The sequence below is a fragment of the Suncus etruscus genome, chromosome 1 (assembly GCF_024139225.1).
Source record: "Suncus etruscus isolate mSunEtr1 chromosome 1, mSunEtr1.pri.cur, whole genome shotgun sequence".
Classification (NCBI taxonomy): Eukaryota; Metazoa; Chordata; class Mammalia; order Eulipotyphla; family Soricidae; genus Suncus; species Suncus etruscus.
The window spans coordinates 157759858-157781196 of NC_064848.1; the positions used below are offsets into that span (position 1 = coordinate 157759858).

At 43.6% G+C, this 21339-nt stretch overlaps 1 protein-coding gene across 3 annotated transcripts in view; it reads right to left on the reverse strand.

Moving 5' to 3' along the window:
• Positions 1-21339, reverse strand: part of RAP1GAP2 (RAP1 GTPase activating protein 2) — a 263550-nt gene that overhangs the window by 39630 nt on the left and 202581 nt on the right. For all 3 annotated transcript variants that reach the window (XM_049782321.1, XM_049782311.1, XM_049782302.1), the window contains 3 exons: positions 19619-19697; positions 18817-18870; positions 15563-15646 (listed from right to left, as the gene is read on the reverse strand). In XM_049782321.1, coding sequence (XP_049638278.1) covers positions 15563-15646; positions 18817-18870; positions 19619-19697 — 217 coding nt within the window. The remainder of the gene's footprint in view (positions 1-15562; positions 15647-18816; positions 18871-19618; positions 19698-21339) is intronic.

Below are 21339 nucleotides of genomic sequence, written 5' to 3' on the forward strand. Positions count from 1 at the left end.
AGAAAAAGTGGATGGGGCCAAGAAGTCTCAGGAGCATTAAGTGGGGGGGAAAAAGTCAGATCTAAATACCCAAGCCAAAGTCATGACAACAGAATCAAGAGATCCAAACTATAACAAGCTGAATACAAAATGGACCTGTTACACTGGTAGTCCTGGGGGCTAGGGGTAGAGGTATGGAACACATGCAGAGAACTATGATGGAGGGAGATGATGGAAATCGCCCTAACTCACTGTCACTAAATGTCTGAAATACAACTGTGAAAGACTTGTAATTCAGAATGGTCTCAATTAAATATTTTTTTCAAAATGGCAAGAGATCTATAGACATCATTACACATCTATGAGGATGATAAAAATTTTTAAATAAAAACATCAGCAAATGCTGGCAAGCATGCTAAAAATATGGATAACCTGGACACTAATGGTAAGAACATTCTAATGACTCTAGAAAACATTTAAAACTTCTTGAAAAACTAAATACATAGCTAACATATAACATGTAGTTATTAACTATACTCCTACACATTTATCCCAGAGAAATAAAAACACATTCACACAAAACCTACATACAAATGTTCATGGGAGCTTTACTCCTAATAGCCCATGAGAAACTAAATATGAAGTTAACATATAACATGTAGTTATTAACTACATTCCTACACATTTATCCCAGAGAAGTAAAAACATGTTCACATAAAACCTACATACAAATGTTCATAGGAGCTTTACTCCTAATAGCCCAGGACTGTAAACAACAGGATGTTCAATAATAGGCAATAGTTAAATACCCATACTGCATAACACTATTCTGTAACAAAAAAGAATGAAATATTGTTATACTTTATACATAATATATACTTTATATGTATTTTATAGCAATAAGAATATTAATACACTTGGGGACAGAGTGATAGCGTAGCAGTAGAGTGCTTGTCTTGCAGGCAGCTGACCCAGGACGGACCTCAGTTCAATCCCTGCATCCCAAGCCAGGAGCAATTTCTGAGCATATAGTTAGGAGTAACCCCTGAGCATCACTGGGTGTGGCCCAAAAACAAAAACAAAAAAAAGAATATTAATATATTCAAGTATTAATATGCTCAAGACTTGAAGAGATCCTTTAACCTACTGGCTAGAATGCATTCTTCATAGATTTTATACAGATGATTCTGGTTAGCTACGTTTGTGAAACAATAGCATTAGAAATTGGAGAACTGACACCAGGCGGGGAAAATCCGCGAAAGTACACCGGCCCAGTGGGGCTCAGCTGTGAAAGACTGTGAGTGTGACCTGTCTATGTCTGTCTACTGTCCTCTTGCGTGAAACTCTTGCGAGTGGGGCAAAAAGAGCCTCCAGAAACCTCGCTCGCCCAGACGCCATTTTCAGGGAGGGACTTCAGAGCATAAAAACCGGCTATCCTTTGCAAAAGCTGGCTCCCTGTGTGTGACACCAGGCGGGGAAAATCCGCGAAAGTACACCGGCCCAGTGGGGCTCAGCTGTGAAAGACTGTGAGTGTGACCTGTCTATGTCTGTCTACTGTCCTCTTGCGTGAAACTCTTGCGAGTGGGGCAAAAAGAGGCTCAGAGGAGCACGGCCGCTCCGCTTCGCTACGCGGCCGTGCACTCTTTCTAAGGAAAGAACTCCATTGCAACAAGAAGGAAAAATCACACTAAGAACGGCGTTATATCACAGAAGCAAACATTTCTCTCTGGACTGTCTTCTCTGTTACATGCTCGGGCCTAAGATTTGACCCAGTGTGAGGCTTCATCCACGGAGGACTCCCCTCCCTTAGAGGCAAGTCAGCCCATCCAGAAAGGGAGGAGCCAGAGGAGTGTGCTGCCTACATCATATAGACAATGAATACCACTACAACACGTAGAAAAACCCACAATACAAATGTGACAATGGGGAAACAGCGCAGGCCAGCATCAGACATAGAGAATGAAGATGACAATTCTGAGGACCAGATAATGACTGAACAACTAATCAACCTCTCAGATAAGGACTTTAGACTAGCAATATGGAAGGTGCTCAACAGACTCCAAGAAACCATGGATCGAGTTGAACAGAACACTAATAAGAACCAAGAAAATATGAAGGCAGAAATGACAAAACTCCAAACTGAAATAACATGTCAACTAACAGGCCTGAAAAACTCAGTAAACGAAGTGAATGACAAAATGGATAAGCTCTGGGACAGGGTATCAGAAGCTGAGAATAGACTTGGTGCTGTGGAAGATGAGATACATAACAATTCCATACAGCAGGAGAGATTGGACAAAAAACTTAAAGCAAATGAGCAGACAATGGAAAAATTAGTCAAAGAATGGGAACAGACGAAAATAGAAGTCTATGATAAGATCAACAGAAACAACTTAAGAATCATTGGAGTCCCAGAGACCCAGGAAGAAAATTTCCAGGAAGAATCAATGGTCAAGAACATCATTAAAGAGAAACTTCCAGAGCTAAAGAATATATGTGATCAAATCCTGCATGCCCGAAGAGTACCAACCAAAAGAGACCCCAGAAAAACCACCCCAAGACACATCCTAGTCACAATGACAAATCCCACAGATAGAGACAGAATTCTGAAAACAGCAAGATCAAAAGGGGAAATCATGTTCAAGCAAGCTTCCCTGAGATTTACAGCAGACCTGTCACCAGAAACGCTCAATGCCAGAAAGCAGTGGTGGGATATTGTGACAAGACTGAATGAAATGAATGCTTCACCCAGAATACTATACCCAGCAAAACTCACTTTCCGGTTTGATGGAAGAATACATGGTTTCACAGACAAAAAACAGCTCAGAAACTTCACAGACACAAAACCAGTCTTAAGAGAAAAACTGAAAGACCTAATCTAAGACAAGACTACCCAAAAGACACACCAAATTTTGAAATAAAGATGGCGTTAAATCCCAGGACAATTCTTTCTCTCAACGTCAATGGACTAAATGCACCAGTTAAGAGACACAGAGTGGCTAAATGGATCAAAAAACTCAATCCAACCTTCTGCTGCCTACAAGAAACGCACCTGAATAGTCAGAACAAACATAGACTCAAAATAAAAGGCTGGAGAAAAGTTATCCAAGCAAACAACACCCATAAAAAAGCTGGAGTGGCCATACTAATATCAGATAATGCAAACTTTATACTCAGGAAGGTTGTAAGGGACAAAGACGGACATTTTATATTAATCAAGGGGTACGTAGAGCAGGAAGAATTCACTCTCCTAAACATATATGCACCGAATGAGGGGCCAGCAAAATATTTAATACAACTGCTGACAAATCTGAAAAATAATATCAACAACAACACAATAATTGTGGGGGACCTAAACACGGCTTTGTCAACACTGGACAGGTCAACCAGACTGAAACCCAACAAGAATATACTAGACCTGAGGAGAGAAATGGAAGAAAGAGGCCTAGTGGATATATATAGGACACTCCATCCCCAGAAACCTGGATACACATTCTTCTCCAATGTACATGGGACATTCTCCAGGATAGACTACATGCTGGCACATAAAACATACCTCCATAAGATCAAGAGGATAGAAATTTTGCAGACTACCTTCGCTGACCACAAGGCTCTGAAATTATTTGTGAACTCCAAAGGGACTCAGAAGAAACACTTTAACACCTGGAAGTTAAACAGCCTCATGCTCAATAACCAGTGGGTCCGAGATGAAATCAAGGAGGAAATAAAAAGGTTCCTGGAAACAAATGACAATAAAGACACAAACTCTCAGAACTTATGGGACACAGCAAAAGCAGTACTGAGAGGAAAATTTATAGCTTTGCAAGCACACATCAGGAAGGAAGAAGGAGCTTACCTGAGTAGCTTAATGACACAGCTAATAGAACTAGAAAATGCTCAACAAAAGGACCCAAGAACAGGAAGACAGAAGGAAATAACAAAGCTGAGAGCAGAAATCAACGAAGTGGAAACTCAAAAAACAATCCGAAAGATCAACGAAAGCAGAAGTTGGTTCTTTGAAAAAATAAACAAGATTGATAGACCACTGGCAAACCTAACAAAGAAAGAGAGAGAGAGAAACTTGATAACTCGTATCAGGAATGAAAAAGGAGAGATCACTACTGATATGACAGAGATTCAAAGGGTAATCAGAAACTACTTTGAAAAACTCTACGCCACTAAAAATGAGAACCTGGAAGAAATGGATAAATTCTTGGACTCTTATAATCTTCCACGGTTGAAGGAAGAGGATGTAGCATATCTAAACACCCCCATCACCATTGATGAAATTAAAACAGTAATCAAATGTCTGCCGAAAAACAAAAGCCCAGGTCCAGATGGATTCACTAATGAATTCTATCAAACTTTCCAAGAGGAACTACTGCCAATCTTGGCAAGACTCTTTCATGAAATTGAACAAACAGAAACACTTCCAAATAGCTTTTATGAAGCCAACATCACCTTGATACCTAAACCAGACAGAGACGCTACCAAAAAAGAAAATTACAGACCAATATCACTGATGAATGCAGATGCAAAGATCCTCAACAAAATCCTGGCAAATAGGATTCAATGCCTCATTAAGAAGATCATCCACTACGATCAAGTAGGTTTCATCCCAGGAATGCAAGGCTGGTTTAACATCCGTAAATCTATCAACATAATACACAACATCAATAACAAGAAAAATAAAAACCACATGATCATATCAATAGATGCAGAGAAAGCATTTGATAAGGTCCAACACCCATTCTTGATCAAAACTCTCAGCAAGATGGGAATGGAGGGAACCTTTCTCAATATAGTGAAGGCCATCTACCACAAGCCAGTGGCAAATATTATCCTCAATGGAGAAAAACTGAAAGCCTTCCCTCTAAATTCTGGCACAAGACAAGGCTGTCCTCTCTCACCACTCCTATTCAACATAGCACTGGAAGTACTTGCTATAGCGATTAGGCAAGAAAAGGATATCAAGGGAATCCAGATAGGAAAGGAAGAAGTCAAGCTCTCACTGTTTGCAGATGACATGATACTCTACTTAGAAAACCCTAAAGACTCTATCAAAAAGCTTCTAGAAACAATAGACTCATATAGCAAGGTGGCAGGCTACAAAATTAACACACAAAAATCAATGGCCTTTCTATACACCAACAGTAATAAAGAAGAAATGGACATTAAGAAAACAACCCCATTCACAATAGTACCACACAAACTCAAATATCTTGGAATCAACTTGACTAAATATGTGAAGGACCTATACAAAGAAAACTATAAAACTCTGCTCCAAGAAATAAGAGAGGACACACGGAAATGGAAACACATACCCTGCTCATGGATTGGCAGGATTAACATCATCAAAATGTCAATACTCCCCAAGGCATTATACAGATTTAATGCCATCCCTCTAAAGATACCCATGACATTCTTCAAAGAAGTGGATCAGACACTTTTGAAATTCATTTGGAACAATAAACACCCTCGAATAGCTAAAGCAATCATTGGGAAAAAGAATATGGGAGGAATTACTTTTCCCAACTTTAAACTGTACTACAAAGCAACAGTTATCAAAACAGCATGGTATTGGAATAAGGATAGGTCCTCAGATCAGTGGAATAGGCTTGAATACTCAGAAAATGTTCCCCAGAGATACAACCATCTAATTTTTGATAAAGGAGCAGGAAATCCTAAATGGAGCAGGGAAAGCCTCTTCAACAAGTGGTGTTGGCACAATTGGATAGCCACTTGCAAAAAATTAAACTTAGACCCCCAGCTAACATCATGTACAAAGGTAAAATCCAAATGGATTAAAGACCTCGATATCAGCCCCAAAACCATAAGATATATAGAACAGCACATAGGCAAAACACTACAGGACATTACAGGCATCTTCAAGGAGGAAACTGCACTCTCCAAGCAAGTGAAAGCAGAGATTAACAGATGGGAATATATTAAGCTGAGAAGCTTCTGCACCTCAAAGGAAATAGTGCCCAGGATACAAGAGCCACCCACTGAGTGGGAGAAACTATTCACCCAATACCCATCAGATAAGGGGCTAATCTCCAAAATATACAAGGCACTGACAGAACTTTACAAGAAAAAAACATCTAACCCCATCAAAAAATGGGGAGAAGAAATGAACAGACACTTTGACAAAGAAGAAATACGCATGGCCAAAAGACACATGAAAAAATGTTCCACATCACTAATCATCAGGGAGATGCAAATCAAAACAACGATGAGATACCACCTCACACCCCAGAGAATGGCACACATCACAAAGAATGAGAATAAACAGTGTTGGCGGGGATGTGGAGAGAAAGGAACTCTTATCCACTGCTGGTGGGAATGCTGTCTAGTTCAACCTTTATGGAAAGCGATATGGAGATTCCTCCAAAAACTGGAAATCGAGCTCCCATACGATCCAGCTATACCACTCCTAGGAATATACCCTAGGAACACAAAAATACAATACAAAAACCCCTTCCTTACACCTATATTCATTGCAGCTCTATTTACCATAGCAAGACTCTGGAAACAACCAAGATGCCCTTCAACAGATGAATGGCTAAAGAAACTGTGGTACATATACACAATGGAATATTATGCAGCTGTCAGGAGAGATGAAGTCATGAAATTTTCCTATACATGGATGTACATGGAATCTATTATGCTGAGTGAAATAAGTCAGAGAGAGAGAGAAAAACGCAGAATGGTCTCACTCATCTATGGGTTTTAAGAAAAATGAAAGACACCCTTGTAATAATAATTTTCAGACACAAAAGAGAAAAGAGCTGGAAGTTCCAGCTCACCTCAGGAAGCTCACCACAAAGAGTGATGAGTTTAGTTAGAGAAATAACTACATTTTGAACTGTCCTAATATTGAGAATGTATGAGGGAAATGTAGAGCCTGTTTAGGGTACAGGCGGGGGTTGGGTGGGGAGGAGGGTGATTTGGGACTTGGGTGATGGGAATGTTGCACTGGTGATGGGTGGTGTTCCTTTTATGACTGAAACCCAAACACAATCATGTATGTAATCAAGGTGTTTAAATAAAAAAAAAAAAATAATAAAAAAATAAAAAAAAAAAAAAAAAAAAAAAGAAATTGGAGAACAAATTAGTTGGTGCCAGAAGCTAAGGATTAGAATGGGGAAGTGTGCACTGGGCAGGAAAGAGACTGGCATGCTCTGTTCAAGAGCATCAGTACTTGTGGTTATGGAATCCTTCTGTATTTTAACCATGGAACCTATTCATACAACCAAACACACCCCCACTAATGAGTCCATGTAAAACTGGGACAATCTAAATAGGACCCATAGATTATAGTAATATCCACATCCTTGTTGTGATATGTGTGCAGAAATCCCATATGAGATTACCTTTGGGGAGAATGGGTAAAGAGCACACATGGGGTCAGGGATGTGATTTGGCAATAAAGCACATGACTAAGAGCTGGGTTCAATTCCTGGCACCATACGTGGTAAAATAAAAATACACAAGATCACTCTAGTTCTTAAAACTTCATGTAAATATAAAAACATCAAAAATAAGTTGTTGAGATTTCTTCCTAGGCATCCAAAAACTACAGAGGCTCAGCTGGGCCCAGAACACTCCGAATGCCAGGATTTCTTGGTGTGTTTGCCTGGTATGTTGGGGGCTCTGGGCAGGACAGCTAGCCATAGGACCCCTGGGCTGGCCACTTAGTCCAGGGGAACAAGATTCCCCCACATCAGGCGGGTCTTCAGGGCCACGCCTGGTTAATCGGGCCCTGGGGGGAGGGGGTGAGAAATTCCTCCCTGGGCAGCCAACAACTGCAGAGGCTCGGCTGGGACCAGAGCACTCCACATGCCAGGACTTCGTGGGCTTTTGACTGGTATGATGGGGGCTCTGGGCAGGACAGCTAGCCATAGGACCCTGGGCTGACCACTTTGTCCAGGAGAGCATGATTCCCCCCACACCGGGCGGGTCTTCAGGGCCACGCCTGGTTAATCCGGCCCTGGGAGGAGGGGGTGAGAGATTTCTTCCTAGGCATCCAAAAACTACAGAGGCTCAGCTGGGCCCAGAACACTCCGAATGCCAGGATTTCTTGGTGTGTTTGCCTGGTATGTTGGGGGCTCTGGGCAGGACAGCTAGCCATAGGACCCCTGGGCTGGCCACTTAGTCCAGGGGAACAAGATTCCCCCACATCAGGCGGGTCTTCAGGGCCACGCCTGGTTAATCGGGCCCTGGGGGGAGGGGGTGAGAAATTCCTCCCTGGGCAGCCAACAACTGCAGAGGCTCGGCTGGGACCAGAGCACTCCACATGCCAGGACTTCGTGGGCTTTTGACTGGTATGATGGGGGCTCTGGGCAGGACAGCTAGCCATAGGACCCTGGGCTGACCACTTTGTCCAGGAGAGCATGATTCCCCCCACACCGGGCGGGTCTTCAGGGCCACGCCTGGTTAATCCGGCCCTGGGAGGAGGGGGTGAGAGATTTCTTCCTAGGCATCCAAAAACTACAGAGGCTCAGCTGGGCCCAGAACACTCCGAATGCCAGGATTTCTGGGTGTGTTTGCCTGGTATGTTGGGGGCTCTGGGCAGGACAGCTAGCCATAGGACCCCTGGGCTGGCCACTTAGTCCAGGGGAACAAGATTCCCCCACATCAGGCGGGTCTTCAGGGCCACGCCTGGTTAATCGGGCCCTGGGGGGAGGGGGTGAGAAATTCCTCCCTGGGCAGCCAACAACTGCAGAGGCTCGGCTGGGACCAGAGCACTCCACATGCCAGGACTTCGTGGGCTTTTGACTGGTATGATGGGGGCTCTGGGCAGGACAGCTAGCCATAGGACCCTGGGCTGACCACTTTGTCCAGGAGAGCATGATTCCCCCCACACCGGGCGGGACTTCAGGGCCACGCCTGGTTAATCCGGCCCTGGGAGGAGGGGGTGAGAGATTTCTTCCTAGGCATCCAAAAACTACAGAGGCTCAGCTGGGCCCAGAACACTCCGAATGCCAGGATTTCTTGGTGTGTTTGCCTGGTATGTTGGGGGCTCTGGGCAGGACAGCTAGCCATAGGACCCCTGGGCTGGCCACTTAGTCCAGGGGAACAAGATTCCCCCACATCAGGCGGGTCTTCAGGGCCACGCCTGGTTAATCGGGCCCTGGGGGGAGGGGGTGAGAAATTCCTCCCTGGGCAGCCAACAACTGCAGAGGCTCGGCTGGGACCAGAGCACTCCACATGCCAGGACTTCGTGGGCTTTTGACTGGTATGATGGGGGCTCTGGGCAGGACAGCTAGCCATAGGACCCTGGGCTGACCACTTTGTCCAGGAGAGCATGATTCCCCCCACACCGGGCGGGTCTTCAGGGCCACGCCTGGTTAATCCGGCCCTGGGTGAATGGGGGTGAGAGATTTCTTCCTAGGCATCCAAAAACTACAGAGGCTCAGCTGGGCCCAGAACACTCCGAATGCCAGGATTTCTTGGTGTGTTTGCCTGGTATGTTGGGGGCTCTGGGCAGGACAGCTAGCCATAGGACCCCTGGGCTGGCCACTTAGTCCAGGGGAACAAGATTCCCCCACATCAGGCGGGTCTTCAGGGCCACGCCTGGTTAATCGGGCCCTGGGGGGAGGGGGTGAGAAATTCCTCCCTGGGCAGCCAACAACTGCAGAGGCTCGGCTGGGACCAGAGCACTCCACATGCCAGGACTTCGTGGGCTTTTGACTGGTATGATGGGGGCTCTGGGCAGGACAGCTAGCCATAGGACCCTGGGCTGACCACTTTGTCCAGGAGAGCATGATTCCCCCCACACCGGGCGGGTCTTCAGGGCCACGCCTGGTTAATCCGGCCCTGGGAGGAGGGGGGTGAGAGATTTCTTCCTAGGCATCCAAAAACTACAGAGGCTCAGCTGGGCCCAGAACACTCCGAATGCCAGGATTTCTTGGTGTGTTTGCCTGGTATGTTGGGGGCTCTGGGCAGGACAGCTAGCCATAGGACCCCTGGGCTGGCCACTTAGTCCAGGGGAACAAGATTCCCCCACATCAGGCGGGTCTTCAGGGCCACGCCTGGTTAATCGGGCCCTGGGGGGAGGGGGTGAGAAATTCCTCCCTGGGCAGCCAACAACTGCAGAGGCTCGGCTGGGACCAGAGCACTCCACATGCCAGGACTTCGTGGGCTTTTGACTGGTATGATGGGGGCTCTGGGCAGGACAGCTAGCCATAGGACCCTGGGCTGACCACTTTGTCCAGGAGAGCATGATTCCCCCCCACACCGGGCGGGTCTTCAGGGCCACGCCTGGTTAATCCGGCCCTGGGAGGAGGGGGTGAGAGATTTCTTCCTAGGCATCCAAAAACTACAGAGGCTCAGCTGGGCCCAGAACACTCCGAATGCCAGGATTTCTTGGTGTGTTTGCCTGGTATGTTGGGGGCTCTGGGCAGGACAGCTAGCCATAGGACCCCTGGGCTGGCCACTTAGTCCAGGGGAACAAGATTCCCCCACATCAGGCGGGTCTTCAGGGCCACGCCTGGTTAATCGGGCCCTGGGGGGAGGGGGTGAGAAATTCCTCCCTGGGCAGCCAACAACTGCAGAGGCTCGGCTGGGACCAGAGCACTCCACATGCCAGGACTTCGTGGGCTTTTGACTGGTATGATGGGGGCTCTGGGCAGGACAGCTAGCCATAGGACCCTGGGCTGACCACTTTGTCCAGGAGAGCATGATTCCCCCCACACCGGGCGGGTCTTCAGGGCCACGCCTGGTTAATCCGGCCCTGGGAGGAGGGGGTGAGAGATTTCTTCCTAGGCATCCAAAAACTACAGAACCGCGCGGGGGCTTACGCCCCCGCGCGTACTTTATGTATTTCATATATTCAGAATATTCCTTATTCTTATGTTATGTTTTCCGTATACAGATTGTTTATTTTTTATTCTCCGCTTTCCCACACCCCTACAAAGCTCTTTTTTACTCCTTAACTCTCTAACCCCTTCTCAAACATCACTAACCTAGTTTACTCTTTTTAACTTCAGTAGTGTAGAATCGTAATCACAGTCCAAAGCTGTGCATTGTGTGTGACAACCCCAAACTGTTTCAAGATACATAAAATGGACACGTATTTCTTTAGAATATTTTGTGTTTTTTCTCTGACAGCTATAATTCTTACTAAATGTTGTCTTATACAGTGATGATTCTAACCACTTTTTATCTTCTCTTTTTGAGCTGTTTAACAAGGAATTTTGGTGGAAGAGTCCCCCAGTTTAATGCTTATGATTGAATCATGTTAATGGAATCATTGTAATTGTTCTTATGGCCCCCATATGCGCCAATAACACCATGTGGCATTGCTTCTTATTTGCATAGGCACATTAAAATGGGAAAATAGTATAAATACAAATAAGATCCTATCTAATAGAGATTGGAACACACAAACCTTGTAGTGCAAGGGGACCTTACACCCTGAACATTGACATAACGACCTGGCACAGACCTCAGAAGAAAGGGCATATTCCATTCTCCCCTGAACCAGGAAAGCCATCCACGAAACATCCAGGCTGGTCTATAACATCACCTGGAAGCAATCCTCTACCACGGAAGACCTACACTGCTCAGACTTCGACCTGCTCAAAAGAGACTTCCCTTAACACTGAGAAGACTTAACAACAACAACGACCTGCTTACAGGACAGGGCTCCCTGTGTTGCCCTTTGATTGTGAGGTGAAAGGAGAGGATGCTCCACGTCCTGACTTCAATGTAAGATATGCAGATTCCAGGATCTTTAATACAGAAACATGATACCAACAACAGAGACTGTGTGAAAAATAAAAGTGTGCTGGCACTACAGACAATGTATTGGATTGGACGATCTAGCTTGCTTGGAGCCTAGACTTGGTCTTGTGCCAGGAAACTTCAGGGGTCTGGTCTCTTTGTACTTAGGCCAAGGTTATTTCTTTCCATGTCCCTCATATTTTGGTGGGCCTATGCAAACAACAATTGCCACTCTAACACCATTCTTACTGTGCTCCTTTGACTCTAATCCTTAAAAAAACTCACTTAAAATTTGAGGTTAACTTAAGCTAATATGCATGTATATGGAAATGTAAGAAAATACTATGCCTGTAATGTTTAAGGAGTTACGTAAGTTTTATGGCTTTAGATTGCCTTGTGTACTGTTAAGAAATATTATAATGTGTTACAATCTGGGGACTTGAGGGACAAAGTAATTGTACATGGATTCTGTCTTATTTATCTTAATGTTCTTTGGCTGAAATTTCAAAGTTAATATATCAGCAAGGGGACTTCTGAGAATTATGTTATGGGTGATTGTCCTTCCACTGTAACTTTACCTTGTCCTCTTACTTTGCACCCTTGTTCTCATAAATAAAAATAAAAATTAAAAAAAAAAAAAAAAAAAAAAAAAAAAAAAAAAAAAAATAAGTTGTTGATGGGGCCGGGCGGTGGCGCTAAAGGTAAGGTGCCTGCCTTGCCTTCGCTAGCCTTGGACGGACCGCGGTTTGATCCCCCAGTGTCTCATATGGTCCCCCAAGCCAGGAGCAACTTCTGAGCACATAGCCAGGAGTAACCCCTGAGCGTTACCGGGTGTGGCCCAAAAACCAAAAAAAAAAAATAATAAGTTGTTGTTTTTTTTAATTGAAAGCAGCAGTAAGCTATGCAACTGTGAAAGGCTTAGAACACAGAATGGATCTGGGTGAGCAGACAGTGTAACGTTGAATCCACACACAGCAGAAAGCCCTGCACACATCCACAAAAGGCCTGTAGGTGACCCAGACACTTCAGTCTGCTTGCTCACTTCATAAGTGGGTCTTTAATTCCGCCTTAACATCTGCCTTGTAAAAAGAAGCACAGACTGCAAGTGCCAAGCCATCAACAGGAAACAGAATCTAGATAGGCTTTAGTAACCTTTTCAGCATTTGTTTAGAATGAGCTCTACTTCAGCAAGTGATACTGATTTTCCAAGTAGAACACTAGTGAAAATTTTTTCCTTATAAATAAATATTTATGAAAACATAGCAAAGCTTATCTATTATCTGTGGTCACTGTGCACTACAAAGGCGGATTGAGTGCTGCAACAAAGACAGCAGATCTGGAGAATTCTGAAATGTATATTATCTGGTCCTTTATAGAGAAATTCTGTCAAACCCTGAGCTACCACACAGCATGAAGTTTTCATGTCTCTAGTCCAGCATCCTGTTTGTTCAGGTTATGAGGTCCAAGTGCTGGAAAACAGTACTTTCCAGGTAATCCATATCTTCTGATGATGAGAAAAACAATCCACCTCATACTCTGGGGCGGCACCTCTCCTCAGGATTCACACACAGTCTGTCATTAGCATTATTTTGCTTTCATATTGGACTCAACTTTGACCATGTGTTCAGCGAGGGGGGCGGTCTTAGTCATCTCTGTATCCTCCACAGTGCTTAGCATGGTGCCTTATATGCAGGAGGGTTAAATGAGGTTTTTTTTTATAAACAAAGTCAGCATAGGGCTTTGATGCAGAAAGTAGTCATATTAAATTTCAACTGGCTGAATGTGTGCAGAACAACAATGCCACATTTTTAACCAAGGACCTTTATCTCCAAGGACAGCACTCCCCTGGCCTCAGCAGCATCAGGTACATAAACAACACTGAGTCCTTCTTAGAGGTGGATGGTTAATGTTCAATAATTACAACTTTGCTGGAAATTGGCCTATAATCACCTTATGAGATCTGCTTTGGTAAATTTCACAAGCAAAGACTTTAATTAGAAGGGTTATATTAGCAGAGCTGTACAAAATCAAAATGCAATATGTGGAAATAATTAGAGTGACTACCTACATAATCCTCCTTAAATTATAAGATTCGTCTGGGTTGGTCTTTCAGCTCCAAAACCCTTCACCTAATTAGAATGTTTTCAGTGAACACATGTCCCTGTGGTTTAAGATCCTCAGATAAGGAAATGAGCTATCATCAAGCCAAGAAAGACACCATTGTAACACACACACACACACACACACACACACACACACACAGAGGCAGGTACTACAAAACTATCATTAGCAGAGCTCAAACCTTTATTCACTATCCATTCACATAAAAAAAAAAGCATATGTCTCCATAAAGTCCTCGTATGGGGCTTCTGGATAAAACAAAGAGGAATAGGCAGAGCTTTCTCGCACATCTTCTAGGTGAGGAAAGCACTACTTGGAAGACCACTACTTGGAATATTAATAAATATTCAGGGTTGGAGATGGGAAGTTGGTAGTCAACTAAGAAAAGGAGATACTGTATTCAAAATTATAATAGTTCTTAACCTAGTGAGGGCTGGAGCCTTTAATATGCTCCCACATAAGGGCCAAAGTGATATTACAGTAGGTAGGACATTTCTTTGCATGCTGCCAACCTGAGTTTTATCCCTAGTGCCCTCATATAGTTCCCTGAGGCTGCTAGCTAGGAGTGATCTCTGAGCACAAAACAAGAAGCTGACTGTAGCCAAAAAAAAATGCTCCCATATAAATTACTTCTCCTGCATCCACATCACCAGATGAGTGTCCCAAGAAACATCCTTCCAGAAACATTATTCTGTGCAAAGCAGCACATTAGTGCTACAAGAGATAAGAGGAAGCAGCAGTATGCCTATGAATGTTTTAACCACCAGCTCTCCAGAGAGCCCCAGAGTTGGCCAACTTCCATGGTGCACATACTTCTACTGTAGCTTCCAGCACGACATCAGTGAACGCAGAGCTGTGAAGAGATGCACATGGCTGTTTCCAGCACATGACTGAAGCTTGGAAGAAAAGCTATTCCCAGCAAAGAGAATGGTAGGCAGGAGAGAGCAGCTTTTGCTCATCTATTCTTTTTATTTACCTATTTGGTCTAGGTTTTACTATGTCCAGCAGCCCCTATATACATTTTCCAGGAAGAATTAGAATTTGCTCTACCAAGAACATTATCATTTACAGAATGTGCAGTTTTCCAGTGAAGAGTAAACTACCTTGAAGGTTCTGATAGCTCCAATCTAATTCAGTTGTGCAGAGGATGGAGGAAGAGTTAGTACAGCGAGTAGGGCAAGGGCAGCCTTGGATGTGGCTGACCCAGGGTTCCTCAACACGACGAGGAGTAATTCCTAAGTACAGAGCCAGGAGTAAACCCTGAGCACTGCTGGTGACTCCAAACCAAGAATAAAAAAAAAAAACTAATTCATTTGTACAATGCAATTATTATATTCAGTCTGTTTTAAGAACCTAGTACAGGGCTCCTGTGCTTGAGGAAGAGAGAAAAGAATGCAATTAGAGGGCTCTGGGAAGAAACCTGACATGCAAGCAAGAGACCACCAGTTTGACCCCTGGCATCTCCTCACATCCATCAAGTACAATGCTACTGGCATTGCCATTAGGTTCCCATTGATAGAAGATTGTGATCTCCAGCCAATCAATCTCCAGCAATTGAGTATGTTTGAGCAGCACAACGAAAGTGTGCGATCCATGAGCACTGAAACAACAGCATTAAAGGGAAGGGAGGGAAAACTGAAAGAAAAGTAAAGAAGGAAAGATGACAGATAAGAGTTGGGCATACCTGAGAAATCATGGGATACAGTGACTACCATGAACTTGTGCTGCTTACCTGCCTGGCTTTTTGATAAATAACCCCAAACTTGAAGGTGTTGTTGACATCATGTTCATCATAGGACACAATCATTTGGGAGGCCTGGAAAATGTAAGGAGGGGACAATCAGTTTCTCATTAACTTGGAGGGAAGTGCAGAAGTAAAAGGATGGGAGAGCGCATGTTCCTGTGGAGAATGTGATCCCGTAGGTGAGAGATCCTTGCATGAGATGGATGAAATGAGAGGAGTGAAATCTGAAGCAGGATCAGAGCACAACTCCAAAAGTCTAAGCTGGTCCCCAGCACCTCCTTCCTCCAGCAGCACCCAAACTCTGGATCCCCCATTACATTTGGATTCAATATACCAGCAAAGGCTTGGACACATGGGAGTTAAGCAGGGATCATGGTCTAGCTTCATCCTAAGGCGGGAGGTTATATGTATGTATGTGTGTGTGTGTGTGTGTGTGTGTGTGTGTTTAGGCACCATGATTTACAAAACTGTCAATGACAGGATTCCATGCATACAACATCCCACCACAACACTCTCCACCAGAAAATCCACTTCTCTCTGTCATTGTCTCCTCTGCCACCTAGCCCCTTCCCCCACCTTGGTCTATAAGACCAGTTCACAGGTTGTTACCTTTGGCCATTTGTTATGTTTCTTTATAGCTCACATATAAAGAGAGAGATAGATTATTCTGTATCAGCTTCATGTTTTTATCTGTGGTGTAGAATGTCATGCCAAGGGCTGAGGAGATAGCAGAAAGAATTAGAGCACATAACTGGCATTCAGAGACCCAGGGTTTAGTTCCTGGCACTGCCTGTTCCCCTCAGCACAACTGGGGTGGCCCTAGTGAGTCTGAGCAGCACCAGATCATATATCAGTGGCAGTAATATCCAAATACTACTTGAGAGATAGCAAACTACAAATAAATAAATAAATAAATAAATAAATAAATAAATAAATAAATAAATAAATAAATAAAAGTGAAGCCAAGAGCCCAAAACTAGTCTACAGGGATGGCACTCCCTATAATTCTCCCTCTAGTCAACAGATTGATTTTGATAAAGCCCTTGCTCTTGTCCTGACTCCATAAATGTGATGTGTCAAAGTAGACCTCTATAGAGGAGCAGCATGTAGTATGCAAAGAAAATATGCGAAGTCAAATACCTGGCCACTGGCTGAATGTCATCTTTGATGACGTCTGGGATGAGAAATACTAAGCTCTTGTTTTCACTATGTTTCTTTTTACCAGTCTAATTGTGATCGAGACCCCTACCTCCTCTGGGGCTCAGTTTCCTATGCAGCTAAGAGGAGATGTGTGGCTAGGAAAAAGATCAATGAGATCAAACATGTGGAGAGCTGATCACAGAGAAAGTACCATCATCTGTCCACCCCTCCAGAAAGATCAGAATGGAGCCAGCTTGTTAGGAAAAAGACATTGAGTGATACTGAGCTACTCTCTGCAATTTAATAGAGGTATTTACCCACATGTAGTACTGCTAAGGAAAAGACTGGACAAGACCACTTGGTGTCAGAATATGTTGTTTACAAGAAAGTGCCACCAGATATCAGCCTCTAAGAGGTTTCCCAGCTCCTGAACAAAATGGCTGCTTCTTAGCCCTTCACCCAAGAACACAGCTTACCAACCTGAAGAACACCTCACTCCTACCTGGGATGAGTCCAAAGTGCAGGACAGCTGCCTCGGGGAAACATTAACCTTGAGGGCCTTTAAAGGCACATCTAAATTCTGTGCTCTATGAAAGCACATACATCCTTGCCATATTAACATCCCAGTCAGATTCAGTTGAAGCCAAAACCTTCAACTCTACAACATGTGAAAAGATAGTCAGGGGCCTTATGGAAAAATGTGGAAATGTGTGTCACTGTGTCCTCTTAGTGGACATGATTTGACAACACAAAATGCCAAACATGTGATTAGGTTTGGCCTTTATAATAGGGTTATAATGCATGTTAAACCTGACTAATTCTGCTTTAACTACAAAGGAGAGGCTTCTGAATAATAGAAGATGACAATAGAGTACAGTATGCCACAGGCTCAGAGGTTGGAGAGGGTGTGTGAAAGAGACGGGCTCTGGCACATTCTCTTTGTAGAATCCTTTCAGTCAACTGCACTGGGACAGATGCTCATGCACACTTCAACACTGAAGGCATTTTTTTTCCAGAGAGTTCATAATGTCACAGCCAGGACAGGGCCTCCCTTACCCAGAACATTTCATCTCACAACCTTAGTCATTAGTATTGGGGTTTGGGGAAATGAACTTAACTGGGTCTATGCAGGCTCAATGACCACCATGCTGGCCCTCAAATGGAGGCTCAACAGCAGTTCTGCTTCCATTTTCTCTCTAAGACCCTGTTGGCTTATAAGAAGCCACTAAGGCATTCTCTTCCTCTGACCAACTTAAAGCAATTCACTGTTCCTGGGTGATTTAATTCCTGTTATACTAGTAGTTGTTCTTGTACAGATTTCTTAGGTAGCTTTGTTCTTCTCCCCACCGTAACTCCAACATCAGAATTGGGGTCAAGATAATTCTAAATAAAAGGATACCAGAGAATCAGTCAACATATTAACTAAGGCCAGAAAGGGCTATTGGCCTTAGAACTTTAGTAATGGAGTCATTGACTGGCCTTTTATTTATTTTTGTTTCATTTGCTCTTTCTGGGGGAGGACCACACCTGGCAATACTTGGGGCTCATTCCTTGTAGAACTCAGGGAACAATATGCAGTGCTGTATACTGAACCCAGGTTGACCATATGCAAGGCAAGCATCTTACCTGCTTTGCTATCTTCTCAACCCTGGGTGATCTATTATTTCTGAGTGGGGTTCTGCTTTTTACTCTCTTCAGCCAAACATGATGGCTGACCAGAGGTGCAGCACACACACGCACACACACACACACACACACACACACACACACACACACACACACACACACACACACGCCCATAGAATCACTCTCTTGCACAGCACTGGCTGAGGAAGTAGGAGAAGCTATAGGACTGTAATATCTCTGCCACTTCCACAAGAGCTGACAACCAATTCAGGCAAATCAGAGAGGCAAGTGTGGTCAAGACAGCTCCCAGTAACCTCATTTGAGAAGGGGAAAGTGAGGAAGAGGGTAACAAACAGATTTATCACAAGGACACACACCCCTCTCAAAACTCTACAAAGACAGAGAACATCCCACAGAGTCTCGAGTATACAAATCCATGCTGAGCTGCACAAAAAGGGAAGAGTAAAAGTCCTCACCTTGGGGTACAGGACAGGGTTGAATTTCAGCCCCACTGCATCATCACAGAAAGCCTAAGCAGGGAAAAAGAAACACAAAGATGAGAGCATGAACACAACCTCATCTGGGCTATTCTAGTTGCCAAGAGAGAGAGCATAAGAGGACAAGGCTGGTGAGAGGTTGGGCACAAATCTGGATTCTGTTTGCTGGTGTATGATTAGGAAAGTCAACAAAGACCCTCTGAATTTCACTGATAAACTGAGAGGCCAAGGAAGATATGTATCACAATTTGACCTGGGACCAAAAGGGCCCAAACCTAGATCTAAACCCAGTTGATCATCTCTCTAATCTCACTTTGCTGACACAGTTCTCTGGTTCCCAGAACAGTGACATGGGCCCTTCCCCTCCATCTGCTGATTGCTCCTCATCTGAAGATGATGAAAGTATCTGCATCTGGCTCATCATCTGAGTCATCCTTCATGGTGACTCTCCACTTCTGGGAGACCCCTGTCTGCTCCTTCCACATTCTCCTCTAAAGTTCTAGAGCATTGCAACCCCAGCCTGGTCTTTTCAATCTTCTTATGAACCATCTGTGAACCTGGGGTAAGAGAGAGAGGCCAAGATGCTCTTAAGTCTCAGCAAAGAGGATGAGATAGAAAGGGCACAGGGAAGGGGCGAGAATCTGCCAACACCTTCTCCAACCCCATTCATTGTACTTAGAGTAAAAAAAAAATGCACAATAGACTTCTCCAAGAGAGTCCATCCAGAACTAATATGCACTCTTACCCAGAACCAAGACCTTCTCTCAGGGGTCCATTTTACCTTTGCAATCTGTGGGACACTGGGCAACTTGTTCAGTCCAGCCAAGGGGATCCGTTCATGCACTGTCTTCACTTTGGACCTGCATGCACAAATGAAGATGAGAAAATAATAGTTAGTGAGAGTTATATATGCCATGTCCACTGGCTTCACATCTCCTCAATCAGATATGCCTCCATACACCCAACTTCATCTCTGGGCATCAGGCTCACTCTGGAAGAATGAACCCCACTTACATACCCCGTGGGAGGTAGCTACTTAAAGAATATGCCTGGTAAAGCTGTCTGAAATGAAATACGGGAAATGCAAATAATCACCTTCAAGCTCCACATAATTTTTTTGGTGTGTTTGTGGGGGGTTGGTGTTCTCCCAAAGAATTGGGCACAGTTTATGAATACATTTGGAGTCTCACATGCAACTAAACTTTTATGAAAAGGAAATCTAATATTTGAAAATCTGGATTTACTCAAAATATAAATGAGATGAGTTGCTTTATAAAGGGATTCACCATAAGACTCTAAATTTAGCTTGTTCCCCTGATTCATTTAGCACATTATGAAAGTGTTGAATTTTACTGAATGCTTTTCTGCATCTGCTAAGATAATCATATGGTTTTTAATCTGTTAACCTAGAGGATTACATTTCTATTAAGCCATCTTTTCATTGCATGGGCAAAATTCTGATTATGGCATATTATTTTCTTAATATTCTGCTGAATTTGTTAATATTTTATTTAGAATTTCACACCTATGAACAATAATAACACTGACCTATTTCTTCTTGTACTTACTTTGTCGGGATTTGATATCAAAGTGCTATTCCAGTCTCATAAAATTGCCAGGAGTGTCTCACCTTTGAAATCATTGGCACAAAATGGATTTTCTGTCCATTAGAGGTGTGCTAAAACTTACTCATGAAATCTCTGGGTCTGCTGTATTTTTAAGAAGGCAATTTTTGTTTTTGTTTTTTTTTTTTTTTTTTTTTTTTGGGGGGGGGGGGTCACACCCGGCAGTGCTCAGGCGTTACTCCTGGCTGTCTGCTCAGAAATAGCTCCTGGCAGGCACGGGGGACCATATGGGACACTGGGATTCGAACCAACCACCTTTGGTCCTGGATCAGCTGCTTGCAAGGCAAACGCCACTGTGCTATCTCTCCGGGCCCAAGGCAATTTTTGACTAACAATTCAATTCTTCAGCAATGATGAATACTTGGGCTTTCTATTCCTCATTGAATCAACATAGGCAGTTTATGTTTTTCTATGAATTCTCCATCAAATGCATTTGTATAAGCTGTTTTGGTATTCATCAGACTTTATCTTTGTAGTTGTGAGTTTCCTTTCATTGCCATAACACTGTCTATTCACATCTTTCCTCTGTTTTCCTCAACAAGTTTGGGTCGGGAGGTGGGATGAAAGAGTCTATATTACTAATTTCTACCAAAGATAGCTTTTTGGTTTGTTGATCATCTTTTTATTTTCACTACCTTGTTCTTTTTTCTTTCTTTCCTGGGCTTTTTCTATTTTTTTTCTTTCTACTATACTTTTTCTAACTTCCTGATTTGCATCTACTCATTTAATCTTCTTTTTCATGAATACATTTAGAACTCTACATCTTTCTCTAAGTACCACTTAATTGCATCCCACACATTGATAGGTGGTATTTTCATTGTCACTGAGCTCTAAATATTTAGTCAGTCCTTTTGTTGTATTCCCTTTAGCCATGAGT